Consider the following 14,530-nt stretch of genomic DNA (forward strand, 5'->3'; position numbering starts at 1 on the left):
TATCTGAAATTGAAATTTTTGTATCTTTTTCTCTTGCTTAGTGGGACATAAAATAACACTATGTTGGGGTACCTGGGTGGCTCAGTTGGTTAAGCATCCGACTATTGATTTTGGCTCAGGTCACAGTTTCACAGTTCATGGGATCAAGCTCCACGTCGAGCTCTTCTGCACTGACAGCTCAGAGCCTGCTTGGGATTCTCTCTCTGCCTGCCCCCTGCTTGTGCACATGCTCTCTCTCAAAATAAAAACATTAAAAAAAAAATGTCCTATTATGTAATTGAGGACTTAGTAGTTTTGATCAAATATGGTAATATTTTATAGATTGCTACAAGAAACAATCATAAGAAAAATGAGTACTATCAATGGTGTATTGTACTTTATGGAGAGGTACCCAAAGTCTGCAAAATACTAAAATTAGTCCAGCTTTACACTTGATTTTTAAATGCCCATGAATATAACTAATGAAATGTTTATTCTTCCTACTTGTAGTCCCTCCAGATATCTTTCCTCTTTGTTTTCATTTTTTTCTCAACCATAGCTATTGAAAAGTGGGAAATTCCAATGTTTTATAGTAGAGCCTGCTTGGGCAGTCAGAACTGGGGCAGAGAACTGAGGGGTCTGTTTTTGGAGGGCAAAATAGGGGGATAAGATGCAGTTAATGGCTTACTAATAGAACTGTGGGCCTAGCATGAAGGTCTGCTTATTGATAGTAATGTTATTTCAATAACTAAGCAACAATCTTAGGAACTAAGTTATCCTATTCCTTAGAGTTGAATGTCATGGATAGTAGATCCTAACAATAGTTAACAAAACATTAATTTTCTAGGACGTGGTATTTATTCCAACATGCTGGGATTTCTTGGTGGTGTCTCCTGGGCAATGCTGGTTGCAAGAACTTGCCAATTATATCCAAATGCAGCAGCTTCTACTTTAGTTCATAAGTTCTTTTTAGTTTTTTCCAAATGGTAAGTATTTATGGGCATACTTTCACTATCTTATTAACTTCTCCCTGTATGTAAATTTGTTTGGCAATTTAAGAGTGATGCAGAGACGTTTTCTCTTGTCTTACATTCTTTTTAAGTTAAAAGTTTAAAAATGTCAAATTTGAGACAATGATGAGACACCAGATGGTGCTCTCTTCTGGCATTGAGGGTTTCTGTAAATGTAGGCTTTTAGCTTGAGAGTGGTCATGATAGATTTTGCTCTGCTGACTACTAGCTATGTAGAGGTTAACATATCCTATGTAAAATGGAGGTGATAATCATAGCTACTGCATGGATTTATTAGGAGTATTTTCAGTTAATGTCAGCTCTTAACTGCTATTAAATTATCAGTTAAATCCATAAAAGCAAATAGAAGGAAGGGGAAAATTCAGATTTAAATTAGCTACAGCTTAATGAGCAAAACAGTATTTGTTTTGCCCTTTCAGAAGATACATTTAAAATAAGCAGCTTTTAAAAAAATAAAAATAAAAATAATAAAAAATAAATAAAATAAGGAGCTTTTTCCTTTGTGTACTTCCTTCCCTTGCCCACTTTTTTTTTTTTTTTTTTTAATACCAAATACCCAGCCATAATGTTTGCCATATGAAAGTTGAAACAGAGTCTAACGACTTTTATGGTTCCTGAAGTGAGGTCCTATGTCAGTTAATTTGCCTTATTCATGTTAGGGAATGGCCAAATCCTGTCCTGCTGAAGCAACCAGAAGAAAGCAATTTGAATTTGCCTGTTTGGGATCCTCGGGTATGTGACTTATTATGGAAATTAATTAAACCTTTTAGGAAAAGGACGATTCTCTAAACTGCAATCTAAAGATAAATTCTCTTGTTTCTGCTCATCTTCCTTCTGTGTAGCTATAGTTCTTTCCTTCTGTCTGCTGTGTCTTTTGGTGAAGATGACCTGTATTCCAAATTCTGATCCAAATGTTATGTCATTAAAAATCACCTACATAAGACTAGATGAGTGAGTGTATCAACCAAAATGTCGTAATCTGTTGCTAAAAACTTACAAGTAATTAATTACTAAAAGTGCTGAAGTATATAAAAGATTTACTTTGCAGTGCAATTTAAAGCAGACACATGGTTCTAAGCTAGCATAACTCTCACCTTGCATTTTAATTTGCTTTTAGATTGAGTGCTCATTCCTCTGAGTTACCTAGGGGAAATTACCCATTGAGTAGGTGCAGAAAGAGGAGTGAGAAACCATTGGATTAATGCTTTTTGCAGCTCTGATACTGTGTTTCCTTGGTTTTAAGAGACCATCGTTTATAAGATGCACCATCCATTTAACAGCTTTTCAGGGGAAAAATAAACTTCTGCAGAGTTTCCTTTGACTATCAGACACATCTGACTTCAGAAATAAATGTAGTTGGGGAGGGAAAATGTACTTCTTAGAATTGAGGAACTGTAGTATTAAATTTATATTTCATATTCTTCAGACTTTTGGGGAAATGAAGTGAGGACAACTGAAATAGGAGAATAGATCAATTATTCTGCTTCTAATTTCACAGGTAAATCCATCAGATAGGTATCATCTCATGCCCATAATCACCCCTGCCTACCCACAGCAGAATTCTACGTATAATGTGTCCACCTCAACTCGAACAGTAATGGTAGAAGAATTTAAACAAGGTAAACTTGTTGGCCCTTTGCCCTTTATGTATTCCCACAAGTTTTTGGTTTACAACAGTTTTATTCTAAAGTTCAGTTATGCCTATTATTTCTAAAAATTCTTTCAAATATGTATTTTTTCAGTAGTTAGTTTTCTAAAATATAATATTAAGTCCAAAATGGAGCCAGCCCAATCTGTTTGAAATTGATTTTTGTGTTATGAGAAATTCTTTTTTTTTTTTTTTTTTACTCGAGTTTGTTGAGGTTAGAGATTTTGGGGGTAGGTTGATACAGAAACTGATAATAAAATAGCCAGTTTTCAAAATCAGTCTCTGTCTCGTTTTTAATTTAGGTCTTGCAGTCACAGATGAAATCCTTCAAGGGAAATCAGACTGGTCCAAACTACTTGAGCCACCAAATTTTTTTCAAAAGTATAGGTATTTGAAATTTTTCATTTTGTGTGTGTGTAAGGAAGAATGTTAAATTTACAAAGTTAATATATGATGGGTGACTGTTGTCCCTTACATTTCAAGTGAGGTAGAGAATAGGTTGGCAGAAATCCTAAATGATGAGTTTGTGTATTCTAGTAGTATCTCACCCAGTATTAGTGGTGTTTTTGTTTTTAGTGAATTGATTTTTGATTATAGTGTCTAGAATTGATTTTGTGAAAATCAGAGCGTGTTCTAATTTTCATAAGCTATGTGTCTGCATTAGTTCTTATGTTCATTGGGAGGAAGAAAGAAAAAATAATGATGGAAAAGCAGACCTAACAATGTTTCTGGCTTTTTTTTTTCCATGACTGTTGCTAAAAATTCTTCACAGACATTATATAGTATTGACTGCCAGTGCATCAACAGAAGAAAACCATCTAGAGTGGTAAGTGATATTCAAGTTCTGTACTTAAATTTGTAGTGATAACATTTATATGATGCTTTAGGTTTATAAAATACTTTATCACTAAAATTATTAAATCTTATTAGTGACTGTTATACATGACCATGGAGCATCAGTGTTTAAGAAATGCCATCAAATGAATGTTTCAGAATTAGAGGTAATACAGGATAAGGATATATGTAGGTTCTTTGCCTTTGCCACTTCTCAGATTTAAGCAAAATTGTGAGGCACTTCAAACAATTCTGATACCTAGGCTCAAGTTTTCCATCCTTGCCATCATGTTTCCCCTTCAAAACTAAAAGGAAAAGATATTTTATATATTCTTTTAATTTAGGAGATTAGGGACATGAAAGCTTCTGTCAACAGAGAGGCATTTTTGGTCAAGGAGCAGTGCTTTCTTTCTAGTACATCTAAGTTCATGCCCTTTGCCTCCAGTGTGTAGACATCCCTAACTCTATTAGGCAGAAGCTATTAGGCCACCAGAGATGGCTGTGCTTTCCTCGGGTCTGACTTCTGGGAAAGAAAAACACAATACTGTCTTACTTTTGCTTCCAAAGTTTGGTGCTTATTTTATTGATAATTAAAGAGGCACTGAAAAGAATCCTTTCACTAAAACAACGTATTTCATTTGTCTAGATTGGGAACCAGGAAACTATGATCTGGGCCAAACCTAGCCTGCCACATGTTTTTATAAATAGTTTTATTGAAATACAGCCACACTCACTCATTTATATGTTGTGTATGACTGCTTTCCTGCTATATGGCAGGGTTGAATAGTTACAACAGAAACTCTATAGCCACAAAGCCCAAAATACTTACTCTCTGACCAACACTGAGTAGTAACCCAGTGTTTCATAAATGTGCTGTTGAAGCACACACAATTACAATGTATAAGCTTTTTCAAGTGTTTGAATAATTAAAAATGTTCTTGTAGTTTTTCTAATTAATAAAATCATTGTAAATTTACATAGCTGACAGCAGTCACATGTGTTAAATGAGATAGAAAATAAAGTTGCAGATACCTGATGAAACTTTCTATATTTTAGTAGTATCTGATCTGACTTTACTGAATTCTTTTTTAAATGTAATATCTAGTACCAATTTTATGAAAATCAGCATGTTTTATTTCATTTAGTGCCAGTTATTAGCTTTTTTTGTTCACATGATTTAAACATATCTTAGCCTTATGGTTTAGATACAAGATTTGAAAGTGAAAAAAATCAACAGTTTTTGTTCATACTGAGATCATGACTATTTTATGGTCTAAACAGGCAGGGTAGTTTAGATTAGGAATTCATTAAGTAGATCATTTCTTTTAGGGGGGGGGGAGGACACAGAAATTGACAAAGTAACTTGTCATTTACTTAAATGGTATTTTAAACAGTCCCTAATATATTAGACTGAATTTTTTTTTTTTTTTTTAATTGAACATGTAAAGCATCATAGCTATCATATGCCTTTTTGGGTTACTTAGGTGTAGTTTCCAAATTTCATATGGAAAAATTTTGTCCACTCTTCTATTTCAGGGTTGGATTAGTAGAATCTAAAATCCGTGTGCTTGTTGGAAACTTGGAACGGAACGAATTTATTACTCTTGCCCATGTAAATCCCCAGTCATTCCCAGGAAATAAGGAACATCATAAAGAGTAAGTTAAATATTTTTTAATACTGTGTTTCTTAAATAATGTTATTTGACAACAGGCATGATTTAAGATCAGTTGTGACATTGTCATTTAACAAACATTGATGGGGGATGATGATACATTATGTATTTGAACATGAGTGGTCCTACATTAAAACTAGTATATGCTATGTTGGTAGCCCACAGACCCCAGCAGAAACTCCCATCACAAGTTTGGAGCATCTTTATGAATATATTTGATGCGTTACTTTCAAAGCCATTTAATCCTCTTTATTACAACACAGGGTAACTGATCAGTGTTTTTTGGTGTCAATTTTAAGAATTTAGCCAAACCAGGGTGGGGGGCCACCTGGATGGCACAGCCAAGCATCCAACTCTTGATCTCGGCTCAGGTCATAATCTCACAGTTCCTGAGTTTGAGCCCCACATGGGGCTCTATGCTGATGGTGCAGAGCCTGCTTGGGATTCTGTCTCTCCTCTCTGCCCCTCCCCTGCTTGTATGTATGTACACTTTCTCTCTCTCAAAATAAATAAATAAATAAGCTTAAAAAAAAAAAATGAATTTAGCCAAACCAGGGAGACTGGGTGGCTCAGTCAGTTAAGCATCTGACTCTTGATTTCAACTCTGGTCATGATCTCCTAGTTCATGAGTTTGAGCCTTTGGGCGGAGCCTGCTTGGGATTCTCTCCCTCTCTCTCTGCGCCTCTCCTGCTCATGCTTTCTCTCTCTCTCAATAAATAAATAAATAAACTTACAAAAAAAAGAACTTAGCCAAACCATTGCAATTTGTATTTATGTTTCCATGGAGATTGAGTTTGTTTACCAAATGACATCTGTAAAATTATAATAAATAAATAAATGGAAATTAAATTTTTTTATTTTATAGCAACAATTACGTGTCAATGTGGTTCCTTGGAATAATTTTTCGGAGAGTTGAAAATGCAGAAAGTGTTAACATAGACCTGACCTATGATATACAGTCGTTTACTGATACAGGTAAGACTGTCATCATGGAGCTATGGTTCTCAAGTTTGGTTGTAACAGTATCATCTGCCATGGATCTGGCTGGCTAGATTTGTTAATTGGTTAAATGAATGTGTACATCCATATTATGAAAACCTATGCTCCTATTTTAAAAAGGCATAGTGAAACAATTTCCAAGACATTAAGTAGGGCTAAAGTTGCAAAACAGTATGTATAGTATGCTACAATTTCTGTAAATAAATAAACACATTTGCTTGTAAGTACCTAGAATATCTTTGGAAGGATATATAGTTTTAAAAAAAAGAAGGTGGTAGAACTGGTTGCTTTTTAGGTCAAGGAACCAGGTGTGTCTAGGGGATAGTGTGAGGAGACTTCTTTGAACTGCTTGAGTTTTGTGCCAAGTGATGGCATTATCTATTTCAGAACAAAAAGAAGACTAAAGAAACTATACAGGTTATTTTTATTTTCAGTGTGCGCAGATATGTGCACTTGATAGTCTTGATTAGGTTTCAGAATCAGAGAAAGAGTGTCTTTTACGTCTAGCTCCCTAATAACAGCTCTCTGGAATATCTTAACGTATCTTTTATAAATTTGGAGTTGTATTAATCTGGAATAGTGTACATTCATACTATTAATATTTTTGGCTTGGCTTATCTGAGTTTTCTAAATTCTTCTAAACTAGCTTTCACATTTATCATGAAAATGCAGATTCCTGTACATCACGTCGGCACTACCGAATCCCACACTCTGGGAGTGGAGCCAGAGAATCTGCAAGTTGAACAAGCACTCCTGGTGATGCTTTTATAAGCAATCTGGAATGAAAACATGGATATACATTTTTCCATTCTAATTTGGGCTCATTTTTCCAAAAGCAGGAGATTGGGAAGCTCTGTTTGTTGTAGATTTATAGAATGTTCTTCTCCAGATAGAGATTCTGAGACCCCAAGCGAGGAGATAATGTACCACATTTCACAGTAGTTAACTATGCAAAAGAAGCCTCTCCTCTGTGTCTTCAGTAAGCTTATGATCTAATTTGGTATTCACAGTTAAACATACATTAAATAATTCGTGTTAATAAAACTGACTTTGTTACAAGATGTGAAAAGTGCTAGAAAGGGACTCTAGGGCTGTGTGTATTCCACCATCAGCAAGTATTCAGGGCTTTTAAGCCTCATTTCCCCACCTGTACAATAAGGATGTACTTCTGGATAGTTCCTGACAGTCCAATATTCTATGATTAGTGTAGTAAAAGAAACATCATGGTGGATGACAACTTGTATTGCATCTTGGATCTTTAGTATAAGGATTAGCTTAGACTTGGGTGAGTAATTATGAGAAGAGATTGTCTTTTGGGAAAATAACAGTAAACAGGATTTGGAAAAAACTTTTTTCATGCATTTTAATGAGATTTGATTATTGGAAAGTCTTAGAAGTTGGACATGGGAAAACTAGTTGGTACTTAAATAGGATTGTGAAATGAAAATGTTTTAAAAATACTTGTTCTGTAAGCAGAGTGGGTATGTATGTTTGTGAGATTATGGGGACATATCAAATATATGCATTTTGGGAAAAGAAAACAGACTTCCTGGTTGAGGAAGAAGTTGCCCATTTAACATACTAACATTGTTACAGTGTACAGACAGGCAAACAATATAAACATGCTAAAGGAAGGGATGAAAATTGAAGCAACTCATGTTAAAAAAAAGCAACTTCATCACTACCTTCCCGCAGAGATTCTTCAAAAGAAGAAAAAGGTGAGTTTGTAATGTTAACTCTCCAGTATGGTTCCCCTCAGACAGATGTTCCTGGGATCAGATTGGCATTCTCACAGCTCCCAAACCTATTAAGAAAAAAAGGAAAGAAAAGTACATTTCAGTCTAGAACTAAAATCTCCCCTTCATTCATCACAAAAGATTCATTTTATGTACTTCAGAATTGAAACCAGTAATTATTCTCATTTGCTTTTTGAAATCCTAACTGCTTTTCCCTCTTTCAGCAAAGTCTTTCTGATGTCAGTCGAAGTTCAGGTGGACCTCAATCCAAAAGATCATCTCTGGATAGCAATTGTTTGGATAGCTCCAGAGACACTGATAATGGAACTCCTTTTAATTCCCCAGTGTCTGCAAACAAACCTTCCAAGCCTGACGTTCTTCCTTCAGGAGAAACAGAAAGGTCTGCACTTCAGAATTTTCCTTTCACTCTTCAGTTTGAGGATGATGTAAACTTTTCTGTCCTTAGCTAAGTATCTTAATTGTTAAAATACCTTAGCAGTTACTAGTCATTTTCTGACTAGAAATACTTGACAATGCACTATAATCCTGTGGGACGTGGTATCGGCTCATGAATATGTAGGACTTTAAAAGTACACAGAAATGCCCAGGTCTTTTCAGTTTTTTCTCATTTTTCACTCAGTCCTCTGCCTTTTTTCCGCTTTTCTCTTCCTCCAATGGAACATTAAAGTAGGAGTACTTGAAAGAAGTCATCCTGAATGTTAGAATATGAGTGTTTTAAATAAGTCACACAAAGTATTTAATGATAATTCAACACTTTTAATAGGAATAATACTGAGCCTGCTGCTGTAATTGCGGAAAAGCCACTGAGTGTGCCACAAGCTCAAGGACTGTCTATCCCAGTCATTGGTGCAAGTACGTATCTGCACTTCTGTTAATAACCATTCTACTATGTATATATTTAATTGCTAGAATTTTTCTTTTTTCCTTTTCAGAAGTTGATTCTGCAGTAAAAGCCGTATCGCCCCCAGCTGTGTGCACCATTCCTACTGTAGTAGGACGAAATGTCATTCCTAGAATCCCAGCACCCCACAACCCTGCCCAGGGACAGCCACATCTTAATGGAATGTCAAACATAACTAAGAATGTTGCACATAAGAGGTCCCATTCCCCATCCGTAGATGGGTCTTCTAAGAGGTTGAAAGAAATAGAAAAGGTAAAGTTACAACCTTAGTGGTAGTCCTTTTTTTTAAGTTAAACTAGACTAAAGAAATTCACAACTCTCCATAGCTGTCTTAGTGTTCTGTTAGGATTTGTTTAAAAAGAATATTTACCCAAACCCTAAAGGAATAATACTGATTGTTATCCTAAATTCAGATTACTAAAACTTGATCTGAAAACTTGAGTAATTGGTCTGAGTTTCTCTTTGACTTACACAGAAGTTACTATTGGTAACCAGTCATATTTATTGTGTTATAATGTTGATGTTTTCTGCCTCCAGTAGGTGGTGGTAAAACTATTATCATCTGAATTGATTTAACCGAAAAGGTCACTCAAGTTGAAGTTAAAGGTGGCAGCTAAATTTAGTCTAATTTAAGTTGCAGTAGTTTTGACAGTAGCCTTATCATTAGCCTCTCAGTTTATATAGATTGTATGGGTTTTGTAGGTGATAATAGCAATTCATCTTAGTATTTATATTCCAGTTTATTCGACTTGAATCAACATTTAAGGAATCACGTGCTCCTGAAGACAGAAAAAGAAAAGCAATGGTAAATACGTTAACAGTGTGCTTCAAAATATTACTTTCAAAGAGCCATAGATCAGGAAAAGGACTGTATATTTGAAAATGGATCATATTAGATAGGTCTGTGAAGTTTGGGTTATGTTTTATTTTGTGTAGACATAAGCATACATAGGAAGGAAAGTTTTCATTTGTATATAATTCTATTTTTAGGATGCCATTGGAGGAGAATGTATGCCTATTCCAACTATTGATACATCACGCAAAAAGGTAAAGTCTTACTCGTAGGTAATCTACAGGTACGAAAAGCTTAAGAGCCATGCACTGGGTGAAAGAAAAGGGTAATAAGATTTTGTCCCTGTCCTCAAAGATGAGCAGTATAGTTTGGAGTTGGGGTAGAAACGCAAGCAAGGTCTGGTCTTAAATGTATGTACTTCCAAAGTCAGGAAAAGAGGAAGTTATTTAAGCTTAGCTATTCATTCGCATTACGTTCAACCTTTGTTCCTTTTTCAAGCACAGTAATTTCTTACCAACGCTTGATAGATCTTTTGATGTATACCATTGCTTACTGTCAAAACTTAGGCTTGATACTTATTAATATTTTGGAAGAACCTAATGTAATGGAATACATAGTACCTTTAAAACATGAGCTAAAGAACCCCTAAATCTTAATTTCAAAATTTATTTTTCAAAGAATCGCCATTGAAACTAATAATACAGTATTATTAAGCATGGAAGGCTAATAAGTAGGTGCTGAAAACTCAGCCTTGTGTAGATCAGAGAAGTCCTTTTCTGAGCATTTACAGTCAACAAAATGGCTTATTTTCACCCCCATCGAAGAGTAAAGTACTTATCACAATCAACCAGGCTCCTCACAATGTAATAGCCATTTAATTTTATTTGTTAAAGTTTATTTATTTTGGGAGAGTGCAAGTGGGGGAGGGACAGAGAGAGGGAGAGAGAGAATCCCAATGCAGTGCTCCATCTTCCAAACCGTGAGATCGTGACCTGAGCCGAAGTCAAGAATCAGATGCTAAACCGACTGAGCCACCCAGGCACCCCTTTACTGGCTTTTGAAGCAAATAGTATCATACTTTATATTAGCTGTAGAATTCATAAAAATTCCTTTTAACATAAAGAGTACATTACAAAAAATATGAGTATATGATTATATGTGATAATGGAAGAAAAAAATCTGGTATGGTTATTAAGGTACAAGACCATGAAATGACAGGCTGGGTCTAGGTTGAAAATATTTCAAGTATAGAGGGTAAGGATATAAACCAAACAAATGTGGCAAATGTTTAATAATGTCTGAGTGTTAATTGTGGCATTAAAAAGTCTTCATTGTCGTATTCTCTACTTTTTTTGTATGTCTGAAATTTTTCATGTTTTTTGAATGGCTGTGGGTATGTAGGTTTGGCCAAGTTAGTGACATGAGAGAATTAACTCTCGTGTACTGTTTCCATCACACAGCTATCTGTAAGAGGTCTCTTTCTCAATTTCTCAGGATTTACCTTCATGATATAATCGTCTTTAGTATCCTCAGAAGCCTTTATATAGATGTACCTGAGTTTCACTATCACTGAAGTTAACGTTACCTGGTCTGACTACAAAGTCCATTTTCCTGAAAACTCCTCTCACAAGTTGGATTTACAGTGTTGTTCTCCACGAATATATGACAGATCCTGTTTTCTTCTGTAGCACACTCATTTTTCACCCACCACCACCACTTTCCTGCTTAGTGACCCTGCTTTTCGTACTTCTCTTTACCATTGCCTGACTTTGTGCATTTCTCAATCCAGAAGTGGCGAGTGATTTAACAAAGCCCTTTTTCCTATACATACACTCCTCCCACTTGCACCCTTTCCCTGTGCCTCTGCTTTTCACCTCTGACTGCATAAAAAAAGTCCCCAAACCAAGGAAATGACTATGAACATTGGAAGAAAGTATTCAACACATATGTGAGTGTTTAAGAGCTTAAGGAATTTGAAGGAAAACTCAGTTTTGTGACTGATTTACTAGTTGAGGCTTTATAATATATGTTTGCTTTTCCTTCTTTATTTCTATTCCTTTCTAATAGAGACTACCCAGTAAAGAACTACCAGATTCATCATCTCCGGTTCCAGCAAATAACATTCGAGTCATCAAAAATTCCATTCGACTGACCCTTAATCGGTAAAAGCAGTGCCTCCTTACTTAAGTGAATATGCAATCATTTAGTGGCATAGAGCAGCCACTCTTTTTAAAATAGAAGTGGCTGTCACACATATAATAAGGTGAAAGTTACAGTCATCGGACTAACAAGCTTGAAGTGGTTTTGAACTCTCACACTTTGACATGCAGATGCCGTAGCATTCTCTCATTGATTTGCTACGTACACTTCTGTGAGGATCATCTGCTATCAGATTGTCATCTACAATGTTATGGCTTTGCGTTGGAGGTTTTACTGCCTTAACTTTCGATGCTTGTTTCTCTGTTGTGGGAACCAGTTCTCGGCTCTTTGGACATGGATAAAACGAGGCCAGAACTTTTTTTTTTTTAAGTCTTATGTTACAATCATTGTATAGAACTGAAAAAGTTGAAAACAAAAAAATTGTAATTTTCCAAATGTTAACACATTTACTTTAGCCTTGAAGCCACTTTGTGAAACCTGAGATAAGTGAATGTGAGGTATCTTTTCTGCTTTCCTCATTTGTGTAGATGTACTTATTGTCTATTCTGTTGATTTAAATTATTTTTTTCCAGAATGGCACATGGAATATTTAAATTTTTATTTTTTTGTGCCTTTCTGTCCAAATGTTGCATAGTTACCAGGGAGGATTAGTCCAGTGATTACATAAGAGTTGGGCACCATAAATTCTCTATATTTTGCCTCCCATGGAGGCCTTCGAAATGCATCTTTATTAAGAATCAAAATGTAACCAAGATACTGAAAGTCAGTATATGAATGGTGAAATTGTTACATATCCTAGCTCATGCCATTCTTGTTAGTTGACTGGTGTTTTTTACCAAGGAGCAACTCATTCCAGCATCAACAACGAGATACCTTTAAATGTGGCAGACTTGTATTCTTGAGGTGTAAAATTAACTCGGCATGATAATTCTTGACCATTACTTACCCCACAACTTCAAATAGTTTCTTCATGGACTAGGCATGCAGAAATAAGCAGTGGATTTTACTGAAACCTAAGGCATTTTTTGGACGACATTGTTACCATTAATTGGCTCAGGACCTTTGTAATTTTTATTTAACGATATGAGTTGTCTTTTTTTACACTGCTTTTTTCAATGCATTTCTTAATATTTTTTAAGTTTCATGAACGCATGCTCAGTTTATTAAAATCCATAACCATGTAATTCTTCTTGTAATATGTTGATTCAGTGTTTTGTAAATGAAGTCGTATGTATTTTCAGAGTATTTTTGTATGTACTGTAAGATACCATCTTTTCAAAGAGAAAACTTTAAAACCTTTACTGTCTCTCTTTAATTTTTTTAAATGTGGATTATGCTTGAATTACTCTTAAAATGAAAATGTATAGATTGCACAGCCAGGAATGCTGGTATTTATTACTTTCTTCAGCTTTCACTCAGCAATTTAGTAGGTTCTGGTAGGAAAAACACAAATGGTACATTTGAATGGAGCAGGGAAAATACTTGGTTGTATATTTTATAGGACTCATGGGACCCGTTTAGCCCGTGGAATAATAGTCCATTTTCTCTCACAAGCCCCTTACCACAGAGTTGAAATGCTTGGAATCCTGATAGAGAGCAGTATCCTTCTCCCACTCCTGTTCCGTGATCCCTCGGTTACTGAAATGGAAATTCTAGTATTTAATCTCTTACAAGGGACAACTTAGAAGAGCAAGGAAAAAATAGTTGTTCTGTTACTCTCTTTTTACATAGTAAAAGGCAAAAGTGAAATCCTGTAACCAAGTTGTAGCTCACTTGGAAAGCTCTTCTTTTAGCCAACCCTTTCCTTTATTCAAGTATTTTTAAATTTGTCCTATAAAAACTCTTTGAGCAGAAGTAAAAGATTATGAAAGGACTAAATAATTTAAAAATTCTTCAGTTAGGAAGATTTGATTAAATTTTCTGTATGTGCTATGTTTGCATTTCTGTGTTTAATATCTATTTTCCCCTTCTTTTATCAGTATTCAAGTCTCTAAGAATTCTCATGTTTGCCTTCCTATATAAACATTCTTTAGAATGACTAGTAGAGTTTTTCTTCAATAAGAAAGCAACAGGCCTAACCCTTATACCACAGTATAGTCATTTCTCGTCTGTTCAGCATGGGGTTGAGACACAGCCAAATCGGTTGAATGTTAGACACCTCAAAGATCACATTCTTCAACCTGTTTGATAACTTGGGAGTTGAAGAGATGCTTTTGAGATGGTGGGTTTGGTCAGAAATGAAGTGTTTTCTATCCTAAACAGTAGATAGAATGTTCAGTACATTTTGTGAGCGTAGTAGGAAAGCTCCATTGTACTGGTTCCAAGTAAGTAAAAGGGGAAGGTTTGTATTGGGATTGTATGTTATGTTCAGAGGCACTAAATAAATGGGTCTTCAAGTTTGAAACTTACCCAGAAATATATTTTATAAAGTTAATAACCTCCGGTATGTAGACACATGTTCATTTTCCCAAGGGTATGAAATCTTAATCTCAGTGTTCAGGACTGGCTCTGAAGAATAGTATGTATCAAAGGAAAATACTTGTCTGCTAGCTTAAATCACAGGGACTTAATTCATTTGAGAGGGTACATGGCTTAAAACCTTGTAAAATTGGGGCAAAATGAATTTTAAAAGACTATTGGTGCTTACAATAACTGTCTTAAAGCAACAAGTAACCTTATTAAAATGCTTACTTTACTACAGTAGCAATAAAGTACAGATGAACAGTGTGGAAATGGGCTAAACTTATTTTGTGTT

The 14,530-nt window shown here is 35.2% G+C and overlaps 1 protein-coding gene across 3 annotated transcripts in view; it reads left to right on the forward strand.

Moving 5' to 3' along the window:
* The window catches only part of PAPOLG (poly(A) polymerase gamma), a 28,999-nt gene extending 15,925 nt beyond the window's left edge, over positions 1-13,074 (forward strand). Inside the window, exons 9-22 of one of the 3 annotated variants that reach the window (XM_049651519.1) lie at positions 827-965; positions 1,670-1,742; positions 2,509-2,629; positions 2,961-3,045; positions 3,431-3,484; positions 5,029-5,148; positions 6,031-6,140; positions 7,761-7,882; positions 8,125-8,300; positions 8,685-8,773; positions 8,854-9,074; positions 9,562-9,627; positions 9,813-9,869; positions 11,683-13,074. In XM_049651519.1, the coding sequence (XP_049507476.1) occupies positions 827-965; positions 1,670-1,742; positions 2,509-2,629; positions 2,961-3,045; positions 3,431-3,484; positions 5,029-5,148; positions 6,031-6,140; positions 7,761-7,882; positions 8,125-8,300; positions 8,685-8,773; positions 8,854-9,074; positions 9,562-9,627; positions 9,813-9,869; positions 11,683-11,781 (1,532 nt within the window). In that variant the 3' untranslated portion in view covers positions 11,782-13,074. Of the gene's footprint in view, positions 1-826; positions 966-1,669; positions 2,630-2,960; positions 3,046-3,430; positions 3,485-5,028; positions 5,149-6,030; positions 6,141-6,836; positions 7,883-8,124; positions 8,301-8,684; positions 8,774-8,853; positions 9,075-9,561; positions 9,628-9,812; positions 9,870-11,682 lie in introns of those variants that run through there. The other 2 variants (XM_049651520.1, XR_007462212.1) reach the window with 2 other exon arrangements.
* The last annotated feature ends 1,456 nt before the right edge of the window (positions 13,075-14,530 follow it).

The sequence above is a fragment of the Panthera uncia genome (genome assembly GCF_023721935.1).
Source record: "Panthera uncia isolate 11264 chromosome A3 unlocalized genomic scaffold, Puncia_PCG_1.0 HiC_scaffold_11, whole genome shotgun sequence".
NCBI classification, from domain to species: Eukaryota; Metazoa; Chordata; class Mammalia; order Carnivora; family Felidae; genus Panthera; species Panthera uncia.